The sequence below is a fragment of the Python bivittatus genome, unplaced genomic scaffold (genome assembly GCF_059951505.1).
Source record: "Python bivittatus isolate LINGU-HERP-01145 unplaced genomic scaffold, Pbiv_v1 ctg000850_np1212, whole genome shotgun sequence".
In the NCBI taxonomy this organism is placed as follows: Eukaryota; Metazoa; Chordata; class Lepidosauria; order Squamata; family Pythonidae; genus Python; species Python bivittatus.
This window is the reverse complement of record NW_028277112.1, coordinates 57,206,794-57,234,774: the sequence shown is the minus strand read 5'-3', so window position 1 is coordinate 57,234,774 and position 27,981 is coordinate 57,206,794. Positions and strand designations below refer to the sequence as shown.

The following is a 27,981-nucleotide window of genomic DNA, read 5'->3' as shown; positions in this document are numbered from 1 at the left end:
AGGCTGAGGGAATTTGAGAAAAGGGAAGATAGCAGATGGATGGGATTAAGCAGATTGCAGAAAGAGATGGTGAGCTTTCATCCATGTATGTACCAGAAGTTGAGTCCAACTCGGTGTCATTGTAATTTAACCAATTGCCATAACTTTTCCCTTCAAAGATTTGGGAACCTGTATAGTAATGCTAGTCTTGCAGAACTATAATCTCTAGAATTCTCTGGAGAGTTGGAATTAAAATTTAAAACAATTTATATTCTAGAGATAGACCTTGGACTCTTGCTTTTTAGAATTTATTTCTCTTTTATCTTGCTTACAGGTTACTGTGTGGATGCTAGGGAATGAATCAAAGGAAATGACAGATATGTTGATCAAACCTCCTGCCACTGAGATGGCAGTAAATGTGTGTTTGCAATTACATCAACACACAAATTACACTGTGAAAATTATTGCAGACTCCATCAATTTGCTTTTACGGCTCAGAATATACCATCCAGTGATTGGTAGGTTCTGTACTTCTAGAAAATATTAACGTCAATAATAAATAGATAATTTGCCTTAAAAATGTTATTGTGGAACACAGACTACTCTTCCAGACCTTTTGATGATGAAAGAAAGAGAAATTCAGTTTTTTTTAGCAGATTGCACAGATGTTGATACTTCTTCCAGGGAGATATTTTGTTTGTATTATATGGAAACATGATTCTGAAATATACATACAGTGACACAAACTGGTTTAGAAGCAAACCGGTATAGAACCAACCTGGGACGTAGCAGAACCCATGCTCTTAAACTTGTATGTATAAAGGTGATCCCAGATTTGATTTTCTTACATACCTACAGCAACAAAGAATGTGTTTCTAAATAATGAGTGGAGGTTCAGCATGTCTGATGGTTTCTTTATTGCTACTTCATTTGCATGCTTTCTGAAGCGTTTGACGCCCATATGTGGTTCTAATAGAAGAAAATATGTGTAGCTCAGGGTTGAACTGTAGAGTCCTTGGTGCTCTCTGAGCCTGGTTGTTTGCTTGCAGAAAGCATGCAAATGGGAAACATTTGCCTGTAGGCAAATCTCCACTAAGGAACAACTATTCTCTCTGCACGCATACCTAAACAGGGAGCAAACCCCACACTCAGTAGCACTGGTGATGTTACCTGGTAGGGTAATGAAACATCTGGAAGCAAACAACCAGGCTCAGAGAGCACCAAGGACTCCACAGTTCAACCCTGAGCTACATATATTTTCTTCTATTGAATGGTGAATTGTCACTCAGTGGTTGATTTAATTTGATGTAAGAACTAAAATTTGTGGTCAGTTACCAATGTGAAAATTACCAATGGAACTAGGATTAAAATGTCACTTGGAATGGCTGTGAATTGAGAAGAAATCTTGAGAGATTGGGAAGATAAAGCACTGTGCACAACAATAATGAAGCTGAACAAGAAGAGGTCAGTGTAATAGAAGTTATTAAATAAAATAGGTAATACTTACAATTAGGAAACAGAATATTCTGTATGATTCAGAGGGGGAGAAGAGCATTTCAAATACTGGACCAAAGTATACTTAGGCTTATAAAATAGACTGCTGAAGAAATAAAAGAGCATACAAAGTCATAGAAAGATTGAGAAAGGTGTAGAATAAAAGAGCAAGTAGGACTGGAGGATAAGTGTATGTGGTGTTTAGGGACAGGAAGGGCAGTTTCTTTTGATTCAGAAGTCATCAGGCAAGACAAGGAGTTAATAGGGAATGGCTTGGCTAGAATCTTGGAAATTATATACAGTGGGGCAAAAAAGTATTTAGTCAGCCACCAATTGTGCAAGTTCTCCCACTTAAAAAGATGAGAGAGGCCTGTAATTTTCGTCATAGGTATACCTCAACTATGAGAGACAAAATGGGGGAAAAAATCCAGAAAATCACATTGTCTGATTTTTAAAGAATTTATTCGCAAATCATGGTGGAAAATAAGTATTTGGTCAATATCAAAAGTTCATCTCAATACTTTGTTATATATCCTTTGTTGGCAATGACAGAGGTCAAACGTTTTCTGTAAGTCTTCACAAGGTTTTCACACACTGTTGCTGGTACTTTGGCCCATTCTTCCATGCAGATCTCCTCTAGAGCAGTGATGTTTTTGGGCTGTCGCTGGGCAACACGGACTTTCAACTCCCTCCAAAGGTTTTCCATGGGGTTGAGATCTGGAGACTGGCTAGGCCACTCCAGGACCTTGAAATGCTTCTTACGAAGCCACTCCTTCGTTGCCCGGGCGGTGTGTTTGGGATCATTGTCATGCTGAAAGACCCAGCCACGTTTCATCTTCAGTGCCCTTGCTGATGGAAGGAGGTGTTCACTCAAAATCTCACAATACATGGCCCCATTCATTCTTTCCTTTACACGGATCAGTCGTCCTGGTCCCTTTGCAGAAAAACAGCCCCAAAGCATGATGTTTCCACCCCCATGCTTCACAGTAGGTATGGTGTTCTTTGGATGCAACTCAGCATTCTCTCTCCTCCAAACACAACGAGTTGAGTTGAGACCAAAACATTCTACTTTGGTTTCACCTGACCATATGATATTCTCCCAATCCTCTTCTGGATCATCCAAATGCTCTCTAGCAAACTTCAGACGGGCCCGGACATGTACTGGCTTAAGCAGGGGGACACGTCTGGCACTGCAGGATTTGAGTCCCTGGCGGCGTAGTGTGTTACTGATGGTAGCCTTTGTTACTTTGGTCCCAGCTCTCTGCAGGGCATTCACTAGGTCCCCCCATGTGGTTCTGGGATTTTTGCTCACCGTTCTTGTGATCATTTTGACCCCATGGGGTGAGATCTTGCATGGAGCCTCAGATCGAGGGAGATTATCAGTGGTCTTGTATGTCTTCCATTTTCTAATGATTGCTCCTACAGTTGATTTCTTCACACCAAGCTGCTTGCCTATTGCAGATTCAGTCTTCCCAGCCTGGTGCAGGTCTACAATTTTGTTTCTGGTGTCCTTCGACAGCTCTTTGGTCTTGGCCATAGTGGAGTTTGGAGTGTGACTGTTTGAGGTTGTGGACAGGTGTCTTTTATACTGATAACAAGGTCAAACAGGTGCCATTACTACAGGTAACAAGTGGAGGAGAGAGGAGCCTCTTAAAGAAGTAGTTATAGGTCTGTGAGAGCCAGACATTTTGGTTGTTTGTAGGTGACCAAATACTTATTTTCCACCATGATTTGCAAATAAATTCTTTAAAAATCAGACAGTGTGATTTTCTGGATTTTTTTTCTCATTTTGTCTCTCATAGTTGAGGTATACCTATGATGGAAATTACAGGCCTCTCTCATCTTTTTAAGTGGGAGAACTTGCACAATTGGTGGGTGACTAAATACTTTTTTGCCCCACTGTATCAGTAAGGTCTTCTCTGGCACTGCAACATTTAGATCTGAAAAGATCTATGAGAATTAAGGAGAAGAGTAGACTGTAGTTTCATGTGATGAATTGCTCTAACCAATCAGTTTTTTTGGCCCTAGGCCTCTGCTTTTATATATTAATTCAATATTTTTATTAATAAATAATTCCAATAAAAATAAGATTTGTGAGCATTTAGTCCAGTGTCTTCCCCTTCCCCTTTTTCTTTCCAGAAAAGACAGTTGTATTCAACAACATCTCCATATTTAATGACACCTGTATTAAATGGCAGAGAGTCCCAGCAAGAACACAGTCTGAGGAAACGTACCTAGTAAGTTAGGCACAATTGAATGGAAAGTAATGGAAAGGCTTTGAGAAACACTTTTTTCACACTTCTTTTTGATGGTGCTGCAAACATTGCATTGTTGTTGTCTGAAATACGTAGGCAGATCCATTATCTCTTCAGATTCATAGGCTTTGCTGATTTTGATAACCCTTTAGATACCTATTCAGAAGTCAAAGTGGGACTAGTTTATGTAAGAAAAGAATGTCATGTCGTTCTCACTTAACAGTTTTTGTCAGGTAGTATAGAATTACAAGTATTCTTATGCCTGTTCTGAAGAAGGCATTCCCTTTTCTTTTTATAGGTTGTGGTAGACTATGTCAAGATTTGAATAGGCCTGTAAGGGGCCCTTCAGATGCTGCAGAACTACAGTTCCCAGTAGCACCAGCTAGCCTTTATAAACCTAAAGGACAAGGAAATCTGCCTCCTCATGTAGAAGAATGGGAGGTGGGGGTGGGCTGGGCTCATGTATTTCCTTGATCTGGTGAATGATTTGCAGATGCAGCATTTAGCTTGCTTATGTGTGCATACCATGGATTGTGGAGTTGATCTCTCTTTTCTTCCCTTTTCCTCTCTGCCCGGTGGCCCGCTCAAAGTCGGCTTAACTCTTGCCAGAAGTCTGAACAAATCACTGCAAAGAGTTTTGAAATAAGGCTCAGGGCATGGATTATTTATCATCTAGTTCGGCATTTCCTTTTCTGCCACTGTGTACATTTAGCCCAGCCTTCCCCAATCCCGTACCTTCCAGATGTTTTGGAATGATCCATGTTGGCTGGGAATTGTAGTCCCAGCATATCAGAAAGCCACCAGCTTAGGAAAAGCTTCTTGGAGACATATACCATGCATTGTATATCATTTTTTTTCTCTCAAATTATACATTTTTTTGGTACACTTACATTTAGACTGTCCATTAATGTCAGATATGTTTAATTCACAGCATAATTCAAGTGTCAGATATGTTTAATTATGCATTTCTTGTTACAGATTCACCTAGAGGGTCTACGCTGGTATCAGAAGGAATTCAGTCATGAGATGATTTTTAACTTCACCACAGATTCTTGGAATCCAGAATTGTGCCTCAATTTATCTTCAGGCAGCAATTACACAGTAAACATTTCCACTGCTGACATAAATCATAGCATCCTCATCCATTTGAGCATCCCATTAGCAGGTAATGCCTTGATTTACATTTTTTTCTTGTTTTTCTTACCCAAGGTTATTCCTTCAGTATGAGAATGTACAATAACTATAGATACTTCACATTCTTCAGAGCCCTACTCCCTTGTCTGATGAAATAACTTTATATGCAGTCGAATTATCAATATTTCTGCATAAATATGACCTAAAACATGACTTGTTCCCCCTACAAGTCATGACTGTATATAGGAAGCAAGGTAGAAGATCTTTAAAAGTTAATAAAAGTGGAAATAACTGTTGAACCCTCCTTCCTCCAGTGGCTCTTCATCCCTTATTAATGAGCACGCCTGCCACACAGAAAGCAGCCTTGGCACATCTTTTTGTTATTCTCCCAATCTGCAATCATCCACTAGGTGAAGCTCTTTGTCTTCAGCAGATAAATGTTTTTCAACATCTTGAGAGCTATTGTTTTCTTTAAAAGCTTACTATATCAAAATCCTTAAACTTAAAAAAAAATCACTACACTACTATTTTTAACTGTACAGCAGCTTTTCCCGACCTGGAGTTGTCCAGATATGTTGGACTTCCCCTTCCAGAATTCCCAGCCACAATTATAGGAGTTGAATTCGAAAACATCTGGAGGACCTCAGGTTAGGCAAACTGCTATGTGATTCAGGAGGAGTTCAGATTGGTCCAAAGGGGGAACAGAGCATTCCAGAGTTCTACACAATATTCTGTTTCTGAATCAGTGAGTTTTGCTCATCCCTAACATGTATCTGCTAGTGAAAACAATTTAAAATTAAAATAATATTCCCCCCAGGTCATTGGGAAACTCCTCAAGTGCCATCTGGAATCTTGCTGAATCCATCAGGTATACTGAGTCTTTCTAGAGTGTGCTAAGGTTGTGCCTTATCATAAATATATAAAAGAAGTAATGGTGGTCAGTAGTTCATTTGTAGGACAAGGACCAAATATGATAAAATGCATACAGGCAGCATTTTACACATGAAAAATAACTATATAAAACATTACTGATCGCGCTCTCTCTCTCTCTCTCTCTCTCTCTCTCTCTCTCTCTCTCTGATAGTGTGTTTTTTAAAACAGCCTTAATTTATGTCCATTTGGGTTATTTTTAAGTCTTGCAGCAATGGGAAAATTCCTGCCAGGGAGAAATTTTTGTTACTTTTTCCTTCACACAGAGATTAAGAGTGGAGGTTTGGGGGCTGTATGAGGGCATCTTGGGAGAATGGGCAGAAGTTGCCAAAAGTGCTGGCAGGCTAAGCTTTTTTAGCCAACAGGTAAAAAATGACTTTAAAAAAAAGCTTTTGGTGTGGACTAATCTTATTTTTATTTATTGCTGTTATTACTGCTGCTACATTTGGGACAACACCAGTTCAGGAAAAAAAATCTATATGCTGCTTTTGTTTAAATAAGGTTGAGTTTTCTGTTTACAGTATTTTTGTTCTGTTTTATTGTTGTCATTTTCAGTATGGATTTGATTTTGGTGCTTGCAAGTTATTTTGGATTCCTAATGAAGAAGAGTGTGAAATTTTAAAAAGAATGAATAAATGAATGAGTACTGAATGAATGCTGAACAAAATTTTTTTTTAAATGCTATCGTAATGGGGACTGCCTGTTTCTTTTTTAGATCCACCATCCCCAGAAGTAGAATTCATGTCAGCACAAGGCTTTATACCGTTATTGAGCTTTGTGAAAGCAGAAGGAAGAAATGGTCCAATCAGGTCTCTGGCTTTTACGCTACATATTTCAGACACCCAAGAACACTTACTTCCATGTAATTGTTTTGTTTTTTAATGTTACTTGCTCTGATTATTTTGTTTCCTATCCTTTCAAATATTACTATCACTTAAGGAAGTACATATCCAGATTTGTTCCTCTTGCATATAGATTGCTGTTTAAAGTCCAGGGATGCTTACCTGATCATTTTTGTTAATTAACTCAGAAGTTGTATCACTCTTGAGTTTTGTACAGAGACAGATATGAATTTTCATTTCACCATATCCACAAACATTGATTTTGAGAGGTTTTTGAAGAGAAGGAGTAATGAGGGTCATTTAATTTGTATTAAGTAAGCTGTTTGTCTTGGAAAGGGAGGGGGTGCCTCCCCATTCATAGTTCCATGTGGAGGCCTTGGATATGGGCTGTCTGGCCTCAGAGTAATTACATGCAGTCTGGGCAGTGTTTGGAAAGAGCGGGGCTGATTTCTGTGAGGTTATGGTTGAAATGGGTAATCTGGTAACATTAACTCAACAATGCTTATCATTAGCAGTGCTGGCTACTAGATTAAGGGCAAGTTTGCTTCTTGGAAAAGTGAATTTAGGAAGTTTAACCTTTGTTTTTTGAAATAATCCAGGGAGGTTCACAATTGATTTGATCCTGGATCTCCCCAGTCCTAGTTCAAAATTGTAGCTATTGCATGTAAGCATGACTGATGGACCCTGAGTACCCCAGCCTTCAGCTAAGAGCAAGCCTTTAGAACAGAGAGACAGCACATATCTCTATGTGGATGACATAGAGACGCTTTACATACCCAAAATGTATGTATATTTGATAATATATGAGCTTCCTCTGTAGCCCAGTGTCTTTCAGAAATAAAAGTTCTGCAATTGTTTGTTCTTTGCAAATCCTTAATTGGTTTTCATTGGTATTGCTCAATTGCTTAAGATTTCAGGTTGCTTTATTAAAACATTATTTACTGTTCTATCACCTGCAGTTTTACATATCCACAGTTGTGAAAAAGAGAACAAGACCTGGTGTCAACAGTCGAGGTTTTTGCATATTCACAGGTTTTGGCTTGTTTTTTGTTACTTCACACATGCACAAAAAGCAGGTGGTTTGCACGCGCATAAAGTACATTCAGTCAGGGTATTGATATCTCTGATGACTAGAGCTAGAATGGAGCTCCTGCAAATAAGGAGGGTCACTTGTATACAAACCATGTAATGGTGGCCACCTGAGCACCAACATTGAAAGCAGCATTTTGAAGAAAATCAGTGTAGGTAGCAAAATTCAATAGGAATAAAAACAGCTTTAAACATGACTTGATGCTTTTCTTTTTCTTTCTAGTTCTTACCAAGTGATTGTCATTCCTGGGATTCCACTCTGCAACTTTAATTGCTATTCCTTGACTAACCTAACCTACTTCAGCAAAGATTCAGAATCTGATAGCTATGTGACAGCTGAATTCTCAGCCAAGGGCATTCCTGAGAACAGGTTGAACTTTGTCCTTGGAGACCGACTATATTATGGGGGATTTTACAATGCTCCCTTGAAACCAAGAAAAGAATATTGCATTGTATTGAGGACTATCAGCAAATGGAATGGGGTAAGAATACTGTTAAAATTCTTCCCATTCTTTTGCTTAATTTATGTTTGCATTTCAACAGGTTCCTGGGCAGCTTACAAAATAGAACTTGGTAATAAAATAAATTGAAAACAAAGGCTTTCAAACACAACAATGTGAAAAAGAGTAAAACAGCAGTTAGCAGAATTAAAAACAGCATCAAAATGTACAGAGGATAAGAAAGTCTGAGAATGTAGAAAGATATTTATCTGGCTCTGAAATAAGATCAAGAGAGATGTCAATTCAATTGAAGAATGATATCAGCTCAGCCCCCCTTTAAAAAAATCAGTAATTAGAGTATAATTACCAAATGGATCACCAATCAAACCTCCAATCCCAGGTTCCTTAAGATTCTGAATATATTTCGAATGACTTCATGGGATTGCATTTACGAGGAAAATTGCGGCTAGGTGCAGGATCCGGACCAGCAAAATCTCTCCAGAGGAAGGAGAGATCATTGAGATAACCCACATGACCATAGACAGCCGCTCCTCGTGAACAGAATGCAGCAATCTTTGTTTTGTGGTCGGCTTATAAGTTAAGTAGCTGGGAGTCGAGGGACAACATCAAGCTCATACTCGTAATGCAGCCTTTTAAGGGCATAAAGCTTGATTGAGCCTAATTTCTTAATCACTTTTTGGATTAATTTTTTTTATTGTTTTGGAAACATTAAGACCCTTTGGATCGACAAAGTTTTACTGCATTCATAGTGTGAGTTGCCTTGTCCTTGGAGAAATAAGTTTTTAAATACAATTTTTAAAGTTCTGGGAAAAAAATTTTTGGATTAAAAGGGTGCTTAGAATATGGATTTTAGAAAGTTAACAACGGATTAAGGATCCAGGTGTATTTGGATTTTTAGCTTTGAATTAATTAGAAGAATTTTTCCTGTGGGAAATGGCGATTGTTTGGGCTTTTTTAAGAGGAAACATGTTAATGGGACCTTGAGGTTTGGACACTAGAGGGAGCTAGAGAATAATTCATTTTGGAATGAAATGAAAGAAATGAAAGGAAAGAGGAAAGGAAAGAAATGTCAGGAAAGAGTGGAGCAGAAATCTTTGATGGATGTTTTTGAATTCTGGTCTTTAAAATTACTTCATATGATAGATAGTGTGTCAATGAAGTTGTAGAAGAACAAGCTACAACAGATGAGTTTGAAATTAATTTGAATGTGGATTTAAATGTGTAAAGTAATGAGAAGGATATGGAGATACAAATGGAACTGATGGATGTTTCACTGCTTAAAGGAGATGTACAATTATTAAACCAGAAAAGTGATTTCAGTAATTTTTTCTTACTGGGTCCACAAAAGAGGTCTGCTAAAGTCTTGGAAGGACTTTTATGAGAAGTGACCCCCCCCCCCCCCGCAAAAAAGACAGATTTTACTTACTGGATGTACTAAGAAGGTTTCTTAAAGTTTTGGAAGATTCTTGGGTTAAAAAAAAGACGAATAGAAAACAAGTTCTAGGTCTATATTTGAAGGGGTTAAAATCAAGATCATAAAAAAATTCAAGGAAGGAGTACAGGGTTGGCTTATTTGATCAAGGTTAAAATAGAAAATTAGTTATATCTGGTTTCCCTTAATGGACTTTTGATTATAAAGAACGAATGACAAGGCTTTTGGATTCAGTTTTTTAGTTAAGAATGTATGGGGTGAAGAGAGTATTTCTTGTATTATGGGGTTATGGGGTGAAGAGCATATTTCTTGTATTAAGAGACGGTGATAAGGTATTAAAATTGTTTTTACTTGCTGGGGTGAAGGGAGAAGTTTCGGGTTTTTTTCTTTTTCTTTTTCTTTTTCTATTTCTGTACTTTTTGTAATTTGTATTAGTTTTTATTCTTTCTATTTGGAGTTCTTAATAAAATTATTTGAAAAAAAAGTTTCTGAATATATTTCCCATCAGGCATATGTGGGAACAAGGGCAGGGCCATGTTTCTCCCCATTTTATAAGACCTCTCCCCCTGCTCCCAAAAGTCAAATTCAGGTGATACTGAGTTGGTCAACTCAGTATTGATATATTGGGATATTGAGTTGACCAGTTTGTATTATTTCTCTATTTTGGTTAAATGTAATGCAAACTGTTTTAAGATTCTGTATATTGATAATGTGTGATCAAGTATGATTGTTTCCAAAGTTATTGTATATAGACAAAAAAGGTAAGCTCAGTAATCAAATACATTTATGGTGGTACAGGTACTCCTCACTTACCAACTGCCTTGTTCTGCGACCAGTCAAAGTTAGGACGGCACTGAAAAAGTAGGTTTACGACTGGTCCTCAAACTTGCAGCCATTGCGGTGTCCCCGCAGTCATGTGATCACCATTTGGGTGCTTCACAACCAACACACATTTATGATGGTGGCAGCATCCTACGTTAACGTGATTGCCATTTGGGTGCTTTGCAACCAGCACTCATTTACGACAGTTGCAGCATTCCATGGTCATGTGATTGCCATTTGTGACCTTGGCAGCTGGCTTCTAACAAGCAAAGTCAATGGGGAAGCTGGCAGGAAGTCACAAGTCGCAGTCACATGATGTCATGCTTAACAACTCGCGATTTGCTTAACGACTGCAATGAAACTGATGTCACAAGTCGGCTTGGCCCCGTGACTTTTCACTTAATGACTGCATCACTTAGCGACAGACTTGCCAGTCCCAATTGTGGTCAGTAAGTGAGGACTACCTGTATGTCGTATTTTGCAGTTGATCTCTTTTACTAGACTGAAATATGGTCAACATTATAGACAGATTTCACAGAGTTCTTTGAATGTTTGTTATAGTGGAATCTGTCAGCTATAGCACCATATATATTCTCTACCAAGTTAAAATGAGATATCCAAATTCAATCTATGCCCTGAATTAAAACAGAACTTTCCTTTACTGGCATTTCTCTTTTTTCCATTTTTTCCAAGTCACCCTATTCTGTGTTCAAACTTGATTGATTGATTGATTGATTGATTGATTGATTGATTGATGGAGGAGTATTTAGGTCAGTACTTTCACACACAAACACTCTTCTAAAATCTGGGATTGTATAGTTGCTGCCCATTCACCCTGCTGAAAACAAAGGATCAGATCAATTCTGATTTTCATTTTGATGAATCTGTATGCTAAGGAAAACTGCCTACAAAAAGATGAAGAAATGAATGTGTAAAACAGCATTTTAGTAAATTATTTTCAGAAAGATCTCTCTCTCTCTCTCTCTCAGTTCCATATAAAAATGTATACATTAGGTGAAACTCATGCAAATATTGTAGTAGTTTTTTTTTTTTTAAGTTTTAAATTTAAGTTGTGGAAATGGATACAAAAATGTAAGATGATACATGAGAAAGTAAGAAATACCCCACTCCTAAAACTGGAAGATTTGCCCATCCCTATTGAGAATTAGAGTCTTTATGTATTAAGAAAAGAAGTGATGCACATTTATGTTTGTTTGTTTTTCCTCAGATGAGAACGCAGTCCTGTGTAATATGGGCCCATATCAGAGGTAGGTTTTCACTTGAAAAACCAGTGCTGGGCTGTTGGGGCAGGGAGACAAAATTATAGGAAAAAAAGAAAGTTCCACAAGGATACACACAAGCGTAAATAAGACAGGAGCAGCTCTTTTATGAAATATTTTCTCTTCTAAAATGTCAACTGTAGTACTTTGAATAGCAGTTTATTTTCATTCCACACTGTTGCAAATCTAGATTTAGGAGATAGAAGCATTAGCAACAATAACACTGTTACAGATTTCTAAACAAGTTATACTCCTATGATTTGATACTGGTAAAACACCTCCAAAAGCTGCAGAATACGAAGCATTTTCAATACATAGATTAGACAAAGGGCAAGCTCACGTGCTGCTCAGCCTAAATTCAAAAACCTCTTCAAGCAAGTAGAGGAAGGGAGAAAAAAGTGTCAGGATGAAAGGAAGAACCATCTATTCCTGCTTCTATCCTTACCCTTGCTTTCTTCAGCCCCACTCATTGTTAGCATGCAGTGAGGCTGACTCTTTGGATTAAATGCTGGTTGAAAGGCTTGTTGGGGAAACCAGGTAGCATTGGATCAAAAGCCCCCCCGCCATGCTTCAGGTGTTACACACGTCCCAGATTCAGCTTACGGTCACTCACTCATGCACTTACACGTTGAGGCACGCAGATCTTGTAAGCCCCCTTGCTTTCTGCCTGAGTTTTCCAGATAGGTGCGGCTGGAGCAGACAAGCACACAGCCCTGGTCAACAGCCGGGAAATAATTAGGGACACACGCAAATCACTTTCAACCAAACACTGAGGCACATCAGGTTTTTTGAAATACACGGAAACCCAGTGAATTTAAAGTAAGAGCAAAACTTTACTAGTTACACTCTACATTTGCTCTGTCTCACATGTATATGTGCACATTCCACACTTACCCACATCCTTCTCAGCTAGGCTGCCAGGCACCAGCTAGAGGGACAGAAGCTGCCAAGTCTGGATCCAAAGACGACTCAAGGAGTGGGTGGGTTTCAGAACCCCTTTTTATCCCCAAAAGTTCTTGCTTTGTTGATGAGCTGGGATTGGGTTTTTTTCCATGTGCTCATGCCCAACTTCCTTTGGTTCAGGTGATGTTTTTTCCTTTGTTTCATTAACAACTTGTTTCCTTTTTATCCACCTCCCCGAAGGAATCTTTTAGACAAGATTCCTGGATTTTTGTCCTCTTTGCTTATGTGCCTACTTCATTTTTAGTTACGGCAGCTTCAGCCTAGTCTCACACAAGCATGCCTTCTTTTCCCGCTTTCCAAAACTATGAATCAGCCTCAGAAGCTTTGCAGAGCCTGGAAAAGGGATCTCCAGATTCATACACTCCGCCTTCCAAACTGGAGTGTACTGTGTGCATCCAGAGGAGAGAAATGCCAAGATGCCCCAACAGGAACCATAGGACTACAGTCCCAGTTGTACAAAATACATTGCATGTTCTTAAAGTAATGAACAAAATTTAAGTTTATTAAGAAAGTAAATCCTGCATTCAGGTCAGTGTTCCTAAAGTTTGTTTTATTTTCAACTGGAAAATCCTCCACCTTCTTCTTTGACTTCACAACTTTGCACCTCTGAGTTGAATACTACATAGAGCTGTGACAGACTTCTCATGATTTGGTGCCCATCTGTGCAGTGTAAATAAAAAGTGTTTTCTGGGAAGTAAGATGGCTTTCTCCTGAAAAGGGAGCACAAGGGTTTATCTTTTAATTTTAATTAATTAATTAGAAATTAATTTCAAAAAATTAAAAACAATTTTAATTTTAAAAGGATTTAACTTTTGAGTATGTAACCTGCATAGCATTTCTAGGTTTTCCTCTATATTTACTGATGTTTATTTTCCATTGCTACCAAAAGACAAATCTGGTGCCTAGCACTCTTAACCCCACATGTAAGCACATATGCAAGAGAATAACCTATATATACCCTTTCCTTTTTTGCATGCAAAAGTATCTTGTATTTTATTGTTTACTAATTTAGGTTTAGTTATCTGTTTGATCATTTGCTTATCTAATCCAAGTTTATTTGCAAGACAGTGGTTGAGATCACAAACACATTTAACTTGGTTACTGAATTAGTCCATTTTGGGGTACAGACACAAAACTAACCAACAGGCTGGGTCCACACAACACATTAAATGAAAATGTGGTTTTCTAATTTAGGGTGTAGTGTTGCATAAACCTGAGTGTTTGCAAATGATGTTTTGTGGTTGAATATGTTGAGTGAGCCCAGTCAACTGAACTCTGTTCTGTAAACCAGTTCCCCTCATCCTCAAGTGTTTTCCTCTCAGTTGACTAAATATGGACCAGGGTGTGTCACATTTAATGAACACTGTAGGAGGAGAGATGTGTTAGTCTGTTGTGTCGTGAAATCAGTAGGAGTCTGATGGTGCCTTTTCCAACTAACAAATGTTATTAAGAGGCACAGCATACGTTGTAAGAAGCAATGGAGTAGCTCAACTGATGTAGGATTGAAATTGGGATGAGGATGAAATTGTTAGTGGAAAGGTGTTTTGTGGATTGCTGGAATACATTTTCTGTATGGAGGACAGTTTGTACAAGTTGTAATTTGGTGGTGGTTACAGATCCTGAACTTCATTTGCTTATCTCTTCCTGAACTTTCCTGTCCCTCAGAAACTATTCAGGTTCTTTGACTCACTGTTGTTGTTATTTCTTTGTTTTTGGAGGTAGTTGCATCTAATCCTGTGCATAACGGATGTCCTGCGTATCAGAGCAAAGAGCAACATCTCTGTGCATGTTGCTTGTCAGTTTAGCTTCACCACCACCTCTGATATTCTTCCTATTTTTTTAGTGATGAGTAAAGAGTTACATACAGTACAGATAATATTCTCTTGCTTACATTTGACTTCTGCAGCTTGTTCAGCGTGAGAGGGCTCCCTGCAAATTGCAGGATAAAGGGCAATTCCCACTGCAAAACGTGGGAAAAGTAAAACAATAACTGTAGAGAGAGAGTGTGTATATGTGTGTGTGTTTATATATATATAAATAAAATTGCTACAGACTGTTATTTGCTGAGCTCCATTATTACATGTTTTTACATATGGTAAGTGCTGTTTAATTTTTTTTCTTTCAGATATATCATTCCCCCTGCAGCATTTGACTATCGTTATTTTAGGCTCAGTTACTGCTACTGGTTCCATCTTTTTATTGTTACTCTGCCTAGGATGGTAGGTATCATTAAGTATTTACTTTTGTAATGTTCATCCATCTGCTAGAGTGAGGTTTGTACAAAGGAGCAAGCTAAATATCTGACCTGAGAAACAGCGACATACTTGAAATTATACTTTATTTAAGGTCAAAGACCAGCTATCCCTTTCACAATACACTCTATCAGAAAAACAATAAATGATATATAGAAATAATTTTTTCTAGCAGTGGTATACTTATCGCCGCTTGGGGATATTTGGTACCATCTTTTTTAATACATAATCTTTTAGTGTTAACCTTTAACCATGTTAACAAAAAAAATTCAAAGGCTGGTCCCAGGGAAAAACCATCAGACTAAATCCTCTGGTACATGGCTGCTTCCCACAGTGTGTGTCCACTTCGCTGCTTTATCAGACAAATGACCTGTATCCCAAAACAGATCTTTATATTTTACTGTTCCAGGGAGTAGGTAGTATCTTGGCAATGTCACTGATGCTTTTCCTCACCCAAATTATTAAAAAGAAAAAAGACTTAGGCTGAAAGACTGCAGAACAATTTACAGCTTACCAAGTCTCCTTGCTGCAAAATAAAGAAAATGTGTGTGTATGTGTGTGAGAGAGAGAGAGAGAGAAAGAAAGGAAAGAAAGAGAGAGAGCGAGCGAGCGAGCGCGGTAGCACTATCAAGAGCCTGTTTGCTGTAGTGCCTAAAGTGTTAAGGTACCGGGCTAGAAACTGGGAGATTGTAAGTTCTAGTCCTGCTTCAGTCATGAAGCCAGCTGGGTGACTTTGGGCCAGTCACTCACTCTCAAAGCCCCACAAAGAAGGCAAAGGCAAACCACTTCTGAAAATGCCGCCAAGAAAACCACATGGACTGGTCTATGTAGTTGCCAAGAGTTAAGGCTGACTCAAAGGTTAAAAAAAAAAAAATCCCTTAAAAAGGCAATAGTTTCAGACAACAAAGAGAAATTATCTTTTTTATTTTCAAGATTAAGAATGTTTAGAATTTACTTTAATCATTGTAGATCAATTCAGAGTTAATGATACATTGTTTCCTGAACTTGGGCAAGCATCTCCCTTGTATACTTGTCCAAATATTCCTTATTTAAAGAATATTCTTGGATGCTCCTCGCCTCTTCCTGCATGGTTTGTTTAGCATTTAGTGCCAACTAAAATCATAAACCTGATTTACTTATGGCTTATGGCTGTAGCTTTTCAGAATAGAAACAAGCTGGAGTTTCTGCTTTACACATTACCTAAATAAATTATGGGCAGAGCTCTCCTTTATTTTGCTGCTCCAGTTAGAAAGAGGGGCCACACAAGAGCGATCAAGCACAGTGAGAACCACTTGTTTGAATGGGATCAAACTCTGCAGAATCTGACTTGCTCCAATAAACCACAGTTTAAACAATTCACCTATTTCTGAAGTTAGACATAAGGAAAACGTATACTTTGTTTAAAAGAGAAGGCAAAAGCTTTCCTTTTTTCACTTTACATAAGTCTGAGCATTTCCACACAGAGTTAATAGGGCTAATCCATGTTTCCATTTAGCTGGTTCTAAATCCCAAAGCAAACCTTCCAAGATGAAATGATAATTGTGCAGAAAAGAGATACAGGATGTTGACTATATAATCTTTAATAAAAATTACCCAATGTGAGACTTCTAAGTAGATTTTTAGTTGAATTTATAATTTTAAGGGTTCTGTGGTTATTATTGATGATACAAATAAACAATAAACTTAATGCTGTAGTAAGAGAGGAACACAGTAGAATTGACCTGACATTTCAAGCAAGAAGAATATATCTAGGGAAAAGTTGGGGAAAGGAAGGAGACTGGAAAGCTTTAATACTTTTTTGCCTGCTATTCAACAATGGAATTACTGGAAAGTATGCTTTTTTATACTGGACTTTAAAAAAAAAACTTTTCAATCCTCTCCTATATCCAGGTTGGGTTATTGATGCCAATGGATGTGGGTAGGGGAATTTGGAAAGAGTTTGAAAGGAAATATTTAAGGTATCTCCGTTTGCATGCAAAACTCCCATTCCAGTTATAGATCCCACACATTTTTTGTCTTAAAGTAAAAAGTGTAGCATCAGTTGCCTGTAACAAGAAATGTAATGCATTTCCCAACTGGGTGCCCTCCAGATATATTGGGAATTCTGTGTGTGGCAGTCCTAATGCATCTGGAGGATAGCAGGTTGGGAAGAGTTGATGTCAAGTGCAGTTTGCTTCTGAACCGATCTTCAGATACTCTTCTGTGGATCCCTTTCCCTCTGAAATGAGGGCCATCTTTGTTCTCCCTGCTAAACCTCACCCACATGATATCTTTTGTGGTCACAAACAAGTAGGTTTTATTCCATTTCTTCAAGCCCTTAACTGTCTTGGATTTTGCTGCCTCTTTTATCTACCATTTTCAATATGTTTGTAAATGTTGCTAATGCTTTATTTTATGACTACTCTGATTATATACTGAAGAGCAATATAAAAATCTATTAACTTTGTAAACATTTACCTATTTATGTTTTTTCTAGTATATTATAAAAGTTGATGTATACATGTGGAATTCTTTTAATAAGATCTGCCTATATGTTTTAATTTTCAAACGTATTACGTGTGAATCTCATAAAACGTTATCATTGGAAATATTATATTCTACCATTTTATAAGAGATTCACACAGATGATATATCTGTCAACAAAACCTATTAAATATATGACAGATTTTGCTGCTAAGAAAGATAAGCAGCTCAAAATACCGGAATTACCACATTTCCAGTTGACTAATGGCTGTCCTTTTTGCTTTGTCTTATTTTCTGTATTTCTGGCCTTCAACTGGTTTAACTGGGCTTGACAAGCTCTCTTTTCAACCTTTCCCCAACGTTTCTTCTGCTCTTCTCTGCAGCAGCACGTTCAACTCCAGCTGAACCACCAAGAAAATATTTTTTGGTAAGATTGGATATTTATCAAATGCTAGTGATACCACCCAGAAAAACAGTGCATCATCTTCTCAGGGATTCTGCAGTTGCTGTTATCTAATGGGTACAACTCCTGATCATCTGGAAGAGAATAAAAACAAGATACAGAAATATGGAGCTATCCTTCAGTGCTCAGGAGGAGGAAATCCATATGCAAAATATCATTTCCTGCCTTCCCATTTAGAAATAGATTTTGATACCTTGTTTTCTTCATGTAGTTTTCATTATTGAAACGTGTCATGTTTATTTACACACATACTCATTTAAGTCCATATGAAACTTGTGTATCTTCTGTTTCAGTTCAAGACAGACATTGAATTTATTTTGGGATGGGGAGTTACTAAATATTTTTAAAGTAAGAACCTTTAATAACTCTTCATTCAAAAATAAAATGGAACATTTATAGTAGAGGCCCAAGTTAAAGGCAGAAATATACATTTCTGAAAATCAGGTGAAATTAAATTGAACTTGATGGAATTAGTTGAATTTGTTTCCCTTTGAAATCAACAGGACTTTCCCCTTGATTTCAATAGAGTCCATGCTTACTTTGGTAATTTGGATCCAGTCAGTTGGTGCATGTTTCTAGTGAGCTGTTTAATGGGGCTAGGCTGAAAAAAAAAATTTTTTTTTTCAACCATTCTCATCACTTTCAGAAAATTTATTACTTTCATAATTTCCAAAGAAGAAAAATTTGGTGAAATGTTCATTTAGCAGAGAGCTTTACAGCAGTTCGTAGCATCCCACACTTCCCACATTGCACTTAAATTATGATGGAAGATCTTTTAAAGGGCTTTTTTTATATCAGAAGCATGGGCAGCCAGCACGAAAAAATGGTAACCATTTGAAGGTCAACTTTTAAGGATTACAAAAGGCTGTGTTGACATAGGAGAGATTGGGGCTGAAATCTTCAGCCCTCTGGATTGTCTCCCAGAAGCTTAACATCCATTTTAAAGCTTTAAATAAAAAAATGTAAAGCTTACATTAATTTTATCTTTAAATTGAAAATGGGAAAAAACCTTGCCATCAAAAATTGCTATTTTGGCATTGAATTTCAGTGGATACCTTTGGAAGTTGTGGAAGCCTTGGGCTGCAAATTGTTCATCCCTACTGTTGAATGATGTGCAACAGAAAAAAATTGCGCTTTCTGTTCAAAAGTAAAATTGGTTCAAAAGCACAAAAAAAAAAAAATTCAAAAGAATTTTGCAAGCAAAATGCAAGAGCAAAAAACAAGCTTTCTGGGAAGAAAACTTTGGGGAAATTGGAAGATACATTTCAACACACTCTCAAATCCAGGGAACCTCTAACTGAGATGCATTTGTCATTAGAATCTTTTAAAATTTAGTTTTTGACTTACAATTTTGATAAACGATCGATGGAAACTAGTTAAGTAAAAATGTTTACAGAACTTTGATGTTCACTTGAGTATTAAAGAAAAACATTTATTTTTCACTGAGTTATCTTTTTCCCCTTATTTTCAAATGTACTATAGTTTTAGTAATGCTCTACACCACACAACCCTCCTTCTTCAGGTGATCAGGCCCATGTATGGCCCATAAGGACAGTAAAAGTATATATACATTTGAAATGATTTCAGTTACAAGTAACTTATGTTATTTTATAAAATGTACTTGTTTTTTTCCTCTCTCCCTTTCCAACCAAGAACATTAGCTATAGCCATATTCTTCTTCTTCTTAGCACTTTGACAAACCTTGGACCCCTCCCAGGCTGCTAGTACTACTATCTGATGTCTACATAAGGATCCAGATTTGGACAGCCTACTCGCTATTTTTATCTGTAAGATGGTAGAGTTTTACAGAGAAATCTAGAACTTTACCTATACTATTTTGTCTCCTTAAGTAAGCAGTTTTGAGGAGAGCACTCCTTGCAGTCTGTCTGTCTTTCCTTCAAATAACTGTTAAGTGAGGTGTCAATATTGTAGTAAGGACCACCCTACTCTCACTTTCCCAGTTCATGTGACTGCCATTAAATTCATCTTTAATTTGTGAAAGATTAAATTTCACAGCTAGGCTAATACAGGGATTTTTCCTTGTATTATTCCAGCTGTGAAATGTATACGATTGATAACACTTATTGACTCATGCAGTACCAGTATTGATCTCAGTATCAGTTTGTCCAGGATTTTCTGAAAGCTTATTAATCTATTAACTTTATGATATATATGAAGTCCTTTATAAAATGAACCAACTATATTGTAAAGAACTTTCAAAATTCACTGTAAGATCAGATAGGGCATGTTCCCATTTGAGTATTTCCTTCTGACATACATCCTGTGCATTTTATTGTATATATTTTGGGAAATAGTTTTATGAAGGAGGGCAAGATCCTAATTTGGTTTCTGAAGAATGTGCAAGGACTGACATTCAAACACAGATTATCCTGTTGAAATTTACCAAGATGCTGATTGACTTATTTGCAGTTAAGAAGGCGACCTTCCCTTTTTCATTGACAACCCAATGAAGTTGCTAAGTGGAATCCTTACAGCAGGGGAAAAGACAAGAAAAACAATGGGGATAAGTGAATCAGGAAATGACTCAGACGTCTGACATCAACACATTAGGCATCCTTAGAAATTAGTAGGTTTCTCTCTTTCAATTCAGCCTTGAACATTTCACTCTTTGGTGAAAACTTGAAGCAAGTTCCTGGAAGACAGTGATAACTGCTGTAGTTTTCCTGTTACTGATAGAGATAGGTCTTACAGAAAAGAGGGTACTGGGGGGTCAGCCTGACATTTTGAAGTTGTAGATACATGGTTGGTTTTTACATTAGCTTTATCTGCTTTTATGGACATTTGTTTGAAAGTTTAAACAGAGATCGCTCTATCGACTTATTAAGTATTCTTTGAAAAAATGCAGTTGTGGGCTATAAGATCTGACATCACCCAAGGAAGATCTACATCAGTGTTTTTCAACCTTGGCAACAGAATTCTGGGAGTTGAAGTCTATATGTCTTAAAGTTGCCAAGTTTGAAAAACACTGTTCTACACCTTCCTCCCTTTCCTCTACTCATATATGATCAAAAGTTTCTCCAAAAGTTTGAAGTCCCTCTTGAATGGATCAGGCTTAAGTATGTGCAGTATGAATATGACACACAGCAAGATTGCTGTTGAGTATCTGAAAACAGTGAATTACTTCAGGGATTTTTTTTTAATGATACAAAACAAGGCAATACAAACATCCAATCAGTGATGTTTGCATAGTGGTGATTGCACTTGCATATGACCAGTTAACAATCACAGTGTCTGAATTATGTGAATTTTCAGCTACAGCCTATGGATCAACAGTTGTGTGAATTGCTCCCTGCTTAGAAATAAAGATGTGAGATGCCTAGTTATTTTGAAATAAGGCCACAATCAGAGCTCTCTTGGATCTGCAACCTAGTTAAGAGGATTCAGCATGCTCAATAGATACAAAATTCTGAATATCTATGGAGGAAAGAGAGAGATTTCCAAATAAAGGGCAATGCAGTGGAATGGAAGATCATGACCCGTAGAACATCATACTGAAATGTTTTATTTAGTTCCTTACATCTAATAACAACTTCGAGTATCTGAGTGACTATTCTTGCATAGACAAAGTAACATCCGTACATGAAGCTGGATTACCAGTAGGTTTATAGGAATACCAAGATCTGCAAAAATAGAGGGAAACTTCCAATAAGTGTGAGGGACTCCCAAAACTGTTTAATGAAGTGTGAACACTGAAAGAACCATCTTTGTGTATTCTTTATATATTGTACTACAGTACTTTATAATACTGTATTGTACTAGTGAATTCTTTATATATAATACTACAGTACAATATAATATTCTAAGATCTCTTAATGAAGAACTAACTAAACTGAATTTCATGATTCTGAGAATGCACATCTGTCTATGAACTGAAAAATAAAATGCCTTGCATGATCACACCATAAATCAGTTCAACATTTTTGTTCACAACCAATGGATTCTAAGTGATTCACCAAGAAATCTTTTCTCTCTGACATTGCTTACTATTACATCATTCAGGCCCTCACTGAAAACCTATCCTTCCATCCTGTGCAAATGGGAGAGGAAGATTAATCTTTGTCTTTCCTCCCATCCATTTTAATGTATATATTTTGTATTAGTTGTCAACTCACTTTGAGTTCATTTATGGGGAAGAGTATATAAATATTTCTAATTAATAAGTAATGTGGTTACTGATGTCATTGACCTTGTTTACTTGTGAGTATGGTCTTCTCTCCATTTCTGCATCAGTGCCTGGGCTGAGCAAAAAATCTTCCCTCAGTGGTGTAAGTAGATTGGCTCTTTCGAACTCAATCAGCTTTTGACCTCCTACATTTATAATTGATAAACTGAATAGCCATCCTCAAATATTTCCCTGTTTTCCATTCTAATGGTCTACCTTGATTGGAAGTTATTTTTACTTACTGAGTTGCATCTGTGATTATTCTTTGCTAGAACACTTTCAAATTCTACTTTAAGTAGAAGTGGCAGACATAAGGATTGGGCTAGTATAACTGCCAAACTGTTGCAAGCTAGTGAAAGGAAGGCTTAGGAGTACCACAGAAATGGAGGAAAATAGCCCTAAAGACATCAAGAGGTTTCTCCCTTCAGCATCTGCCCACTTCCTTGTGCCTGTGATCCTGGAAATGTGGCGTAAGACTTGACTGGAAACATTTCAAGGGGAAAGAAATACACACGGAAGGTTAACTCACTTCCCAGCAGTACTTAAAATGTGAGGAAGTATTTTACATTTGCATTATACTGCATTAACAACATTTTGGGCAACGTTAACAAGTATGACAGATTTACAGCTTTTGAAAATACCATATCTAATCAGAGTGATGTCTCAGAATCTCAGTTTGACATTTTGTTTATTCTGTTCAAGAGGGTGGGGAAAAGATGTTGAAAGGTGCTCTTTATAAAGAGGTAAATTCTTCGGAAGATAATTGTGTTGGCTTCAGCTCTACAATGTTCCATAACTATACTGAAATACATGTAATGAGCACCAGCCTCTTTAGTCTCTTGCAATGACAGAGAATATAGAGATATTCTATGAAAAAACCTTGGCAGATGCACTTATGAATAAATAAACCAATATGAAGCATTGCAGAGATTTGGATCATAGAACAAACCAGGGTTCTCACATCTAGGATTCTTCCAGCTTTCTCTCTCTTAATCTCCCTAAAACATCTTAAGAATAAGATACAAGCAACTTTGCAGAAGTTAGACGCTACTGTTTATTTTTCAAAGATTCTGAATCCAAATCTTTCTTAGCTAAATAATATAATTACATATCATCATCATCATCATCATCACCACCGTCCAAGCATATTTGCAACCCCCTCCCCACAAAAAAAACCCAAATAAAACTATTAAGCCCAGAAATTTAAAATTATTTAGCTATACTAGTGCTTGGTGATCCCTCCCTGATGATTTCATGTGTCATCCACCAATATTGTTCTGTGTTACAACTTATGATCTATCTTCTTAAATTCCATTCAGGTGATCCCATCAATTTAAGGGTAATCTTTGTTCAATCCTTTCATGCTATGAATGCCTTTCAGAGCTGACATTCCTCGAGTTCAAAGCACATGCCTAAAGCTATAAAATAAAATGACATATTTGATATGAAAGCTAAGCCTACCCAAAGCTTAGAGATCCTTTCATTTTCATTTCATTTTGAACTTCTATTGTGGCTTATTTTCATGGAGCATCTATGTTCTTGTGTTCTGTCTTACACCCTAGATAAAGAATAGGAGCACTATTACACTGGACTAAATTGCAGTTCCCAAGGTGCGCTTTGGGGCCTTTTATGAGAGTTGAACCTGAATGATTACCATAATTCAACATATACCCTGTCTTTCCACCCAAAGGACATTCATGAGATGGTTGAATCAAATGTTATAATATTAATTTTTTAAATATGTATATAATAATTTTTATTGAAGTTTACAGATACAAAGATAAAAAACTAATAAAACCAAAGAAAAACATAAAAAGAAGGAAAAAGTGCAGAGAAAAAAATTTAAAAAGAAAGAAAAGAAAAAATATAGCAAAGAAAAAAGAAAAGATATATAAAGAAATGACTTTCCCCTTCATGACAAACACAATTTCAGTAATTTATCACCTTCTCTGATAATACAACAAAAGATCTCTTCCTATATCTCATCTTGTATCTATAAACAAATTCTTAAAGCCTCATTATTCAGCCCTAATCTGCAAAAGTCCATTAAGAATTACCAGAAATAATAAATATATATTTTAACCTTAACCAAATAAACCAACTTCATATTCCTTTACTTTACTTTAAACACAGTAACTTATCACTTTCTCTGAAAATACAATAAAAGATCTCTTCTTCCCACATCTCATCTCTTGTCTAGAAACAAATCTTTAAAGCCTCATCATTTGGTCCTGGTCAGCAAAAATCCATTAAGAGTTACCAGAAACAACATGTATATTTTAACCTTGATCAAAAAGTCAATTTTATATTCCTTCCCTTTGCTTTTAACAATCTTGATCTTTAATCCCTTCAAATAGTGTCCCAGAACTTGATTTCTTTTCATTTTCTCTTTGTTTCTTCTCAGAAACTCCTCCAAAACTTTAACACATCTTTTTTATCAATACAAAATAAGAAAGTTATCCAAGTCACCCTTCTGGTTTGTTATTTGTATATTCCTTTTAACTATTAAGACATCAGCCAGTTTCATTTGTAAATCCAATATAACATCTTTTTCGAAATGATTCTTTTAACCTGTCATTTTTAAATCCACATTCAAATCAGCCTCAGCCTCAGTCTTGTCCAGTAAAACCTGTTCTTCTATAACCTCTTTTAAATCCATTTTTATGATAGCAGACAATCATAAGAGTAACTTCTTAGTGCATTGTTCCCAAATATCTTTAAATTCTTCCAAAGTTATTTTGCTCCATTTTGTATTAGTAGGTCTCTTCTCCTTTAATTATAATCTTTAATTCTTTCTGGTTCCCTCTAGTGTCCAACCTTCAAAGACCCATCTTACCATGTTTTTTTTCTAATCAACAGCATTTTCCCACAGGAAGGTTTCTTACACTTAATTTCAAAATACTCATATATATATTTATAGAATTCTAAACAACCCACAGGAAGGATTCTTGTAATTAATTTCAAAACCTTATTTCAAATACATCTGGCCCCTTAGTCCATTTATAACTTTCCAAAATCAATGTTCTAATCACCCTTTTGCTGTTTATTCCAGAATAAGAATTTTTTAAGTCTTTAAACTTGCATTAAACTTCTTTTGCCAAGGAATGAAGGAGACTCACCTCGTATAATGAAACTTGCCATTCTGAAGGTTCTTAATATCCAAAAAACCAATAACAAGTAATTTCCAGAAGTGATTAAGAAAGGACATATGCAAACTCTGTGTCCATAAAGGCGTTGACTGCAGCTTCAGCAAAGATATCAATCCCTCGGCTCCCAGAGCTCTAAACCCACCAGAGACTGCTGTCTTACAGTCTCATCATGGAGAGCTATTGCCTGGAGTGCTTGTGGGCGATCCCAAGTTCTCTCCTTGTCCAGAGAGGAATTCCAAGAAACTGATCCATTTGCCGGCTCCTTGTTCTGCCACTGTTGTCAGCTCCACTCTCAGCGGAGCCATTTTCAGTTTGCCATTACTTCCTCAGAAGTCCAAATGTTAGAATATTAGTGAAGGAGCAGACCCGGACTGTACTTAGTGCCTCAGTTCATGGATCTAGCCACCAAGTGCCTCTTTTCCAGTATGTGGTCACCTACTGTAATTTCCTGTGCTGAATAATTTTTTGGTAACAAATTTATAGGAGACTTTGTGTAGCTGCAAATATTTCATGATAATATAGGTATGTAACAAGCTCCCACTCAAATCTTCTTAATGATCTCTTGTCTATATTTATCACATAATTATTATCAGGAATGTGCAAAATCCGTCTACTATATATATTTTCCTGTTTCTGTTGTACAATCCTGAATCATCATAGAAAGCTCACAGAATAGCTTAAATATCCTTGTTTTTCCATACACCTTTCGTACATTCAGGCTTTAAACATAACTTGGAAAATACTGGTTGTGCATTGTATGTCAAACAGTGACATGCCAGTGACAAACCAGCAGGTATTTATTGGCATTTCTTACATTTACAAAGGGGAGCAGAATATTACTTGTTATAGAATTATTTTGTGCTGCTCTGGCTTCACATGCAAATATATGTGCCCTAAAGGAGAAAAGAGTATGGCCGGATTGTTCCCACCTGCAAGCAGGCTGTCTGAATGTGCCAAATACAAGCTCAGAGCAGGTTTTGTTTGCTTTGCATCTATCTTGTAGATAAATATGTTCTCCAGATAGGCTCTTGAATGAACAATGAATGCTATCGCAATGAATGATCCTCTAACAATTCTGAAATCCTAATGTGTGGAGGAGAAAAGATAATGCTTATGCTCGTGTGTGTGAAGCCCATTTCACAAGGGTAAACATTTCCATTCCATCGAAACTATTTGCTACGGCAAGATTTTTCATTATATGCCTTTTCCAGTGCAGCCATTGATTAGTATATCTGCTTCATCATCTAATTTCTCTTAGTAAAGGCTGACTTGTATTTGGCACATAGTTTGATTGTTCAAGTATTTGCAGATATAGTCATGTTCAGTTCTCTATATTTACACACACAAACACATGCACACACACACACACACTTCTCTGACTATAGAATCTTATTTAAATAGAACTGAACCATTCACATACGCTGAGTTCTATCTGTTGGCTGGGGAAAATTCCAGCATTTGCCCCATGCCTTTGTTCATAATGAAGTATTCATTTGCTCACTTCAATGAGAGTTAGGAGTATTGGAATATTGAATGATTTTGAGAAAGAAAAACAAAACTAATGGAAAGAAAACTAATGAAAGAATCTGGAAAAGGAAGGATTCACTGGCAAGAAGCTGCTACGTTGCAAGGTTTTGTGGCTGAGAAGGGCCTCTCGTTCCTTTAACTTTTTGAGCAGTTTGGGGGAGCCTTAGAAGAAAGCCATCTCCCTTCTGCTAAGGCAGGAAGGTGTAGTTCCCATCAGATTGTGAACATGCAGAACTTGCCAAGAGCTACACTCCAAAAGTAGCGAGCCAGAATTTTAAGGCCTGCTGAGATTAAGACACCTATTAGACCTTTAATTCCCCCCTCCCCCAATTTTTTTTTTTTAAAAAAGGCAGAAATGAGATTTACTGCACCACATTTTTGTAACCCTGCTCTAGGGGAGGAAAGAGGAGGATCAGAAATGAGGCAGGATAAGATTTTTATTATTGTTGTTGGTCGCACAGTCAGCCAGATGTTTAGACTGGGTTTGGCATTTTTATCCACCTATTGAGTCCTTCCCAAGGACCTGGGATAGGCAGATGTTGTTTGATGTTGTTAGAGGTATTGTTGCAGGATGGAAGCTCTTCCAAGTAAAGCTCCCTTTTGCAATTGACTGATGGTAGTTTTGTCAGTGCCGATGGCGTTCAAATGGTGCTCCAGATGTTTTGGGATTGCACCCGTGGTGGTGGTGATGATGATGATGATGATGATGATGATGATGATGATGATGATGATGATGATTTAACTTGAATGATATGGGAGCCCTCTGGGATTTGATGCCCTGACCTTGTGCCCAGCATTCCAGTCTTAATCATTAATGACTGGGGACATATAAGATAGTCCTCTCTGCTGCTTTCCTCCCTATTAGCCCTCTTCAAACTCTTGAAGTTCATTATTATATTTTTATCCCATCCTTTTCAAAGGAGCTCAGATTAATATACTGGATTTGCCTCTGCTTTGTCACTATCATTCGGAATTAGATCAAGCATGTCACATGATCTGCATGGCCAAGAGAGATTTGGACCCCCTAGTTTTTCCTAGTGATCCTCTTATCAGTACCTTGAGATACTTTGCTAACCACTCTTGAACAAGTCCTCATGACACAGCCTTTGTTTCAGCCCCAGCCCAAAACTGAGGCTACCTAATTTCATATTTATCTGATTGGATGTTCAAGTTGCTTTTTCCATCTTCTCCTGACTGAAGCTTTGCTATATGATTTGGGGGGGGGGGGGCGCCATTGGCCCCTACTATGGGGGGTACCACAAG

At 37.2% G+C, this 27,981-nt stretch overlaps 1 protein-coding gene across 5 annotated transcripts in view; it reads left to right on the top strand.

Annotated features, from left to right (window-relative positions):
• SUSD1 (sushi domain containing 1) overlaps window positions 1–20,874 on the top strand; it is a 46,362-nt gene extending 25,488 nt beyond the window's left edge. For 2 of the 5 annotated variants that reach the window (XM_025166050.2, XM_088129794.1), the window contains exons 8-16: window positions 314–497; window positions 3,613–3,710; window positions 4,707–4,893; window positions 5,680–5,730; window positions 6,508–6,601; window positions 7,947–8,205; window positions 11,667–11,706; window positions 14,807–14,900; window positions 17,780–20,874. In XM_025166050.2, coding sequence (XP_025021818.1) covers window positions 314–497; window positions 3,613–3,710; window positions 4,707–4,893; window positions 5,680–5,730; window positions 6,508–6,601; window positions 7,947–8,205; window positions 11,667–11,706; window positions 14,807–14,900; window positions 17,780–17,801 — 1,029 coding nt within the window. In that variant the 3' untranslated portion in view covers window positions 17,802–20,874. Of the gene's footprint in view, window positions 1–313; window positions 498–3,612; window positions 3,711–4,706; window positions 4,894–5,679; window positions 5,731–6,507; window positions 6,655–7,946; window positions 8,206–11,666; window positions 11,707–14,806; window positions 14,901–17,779 lie in introns of those variants that run through there. The other 3 variants (XM_007427219.3, XM_025166052.2, XM_088129796.1) reach the window with 3 other exon arrangements.
• The last annotated feature ends 7,107 nt before the right edge of the window (window positions 20,875–27,981 follow it).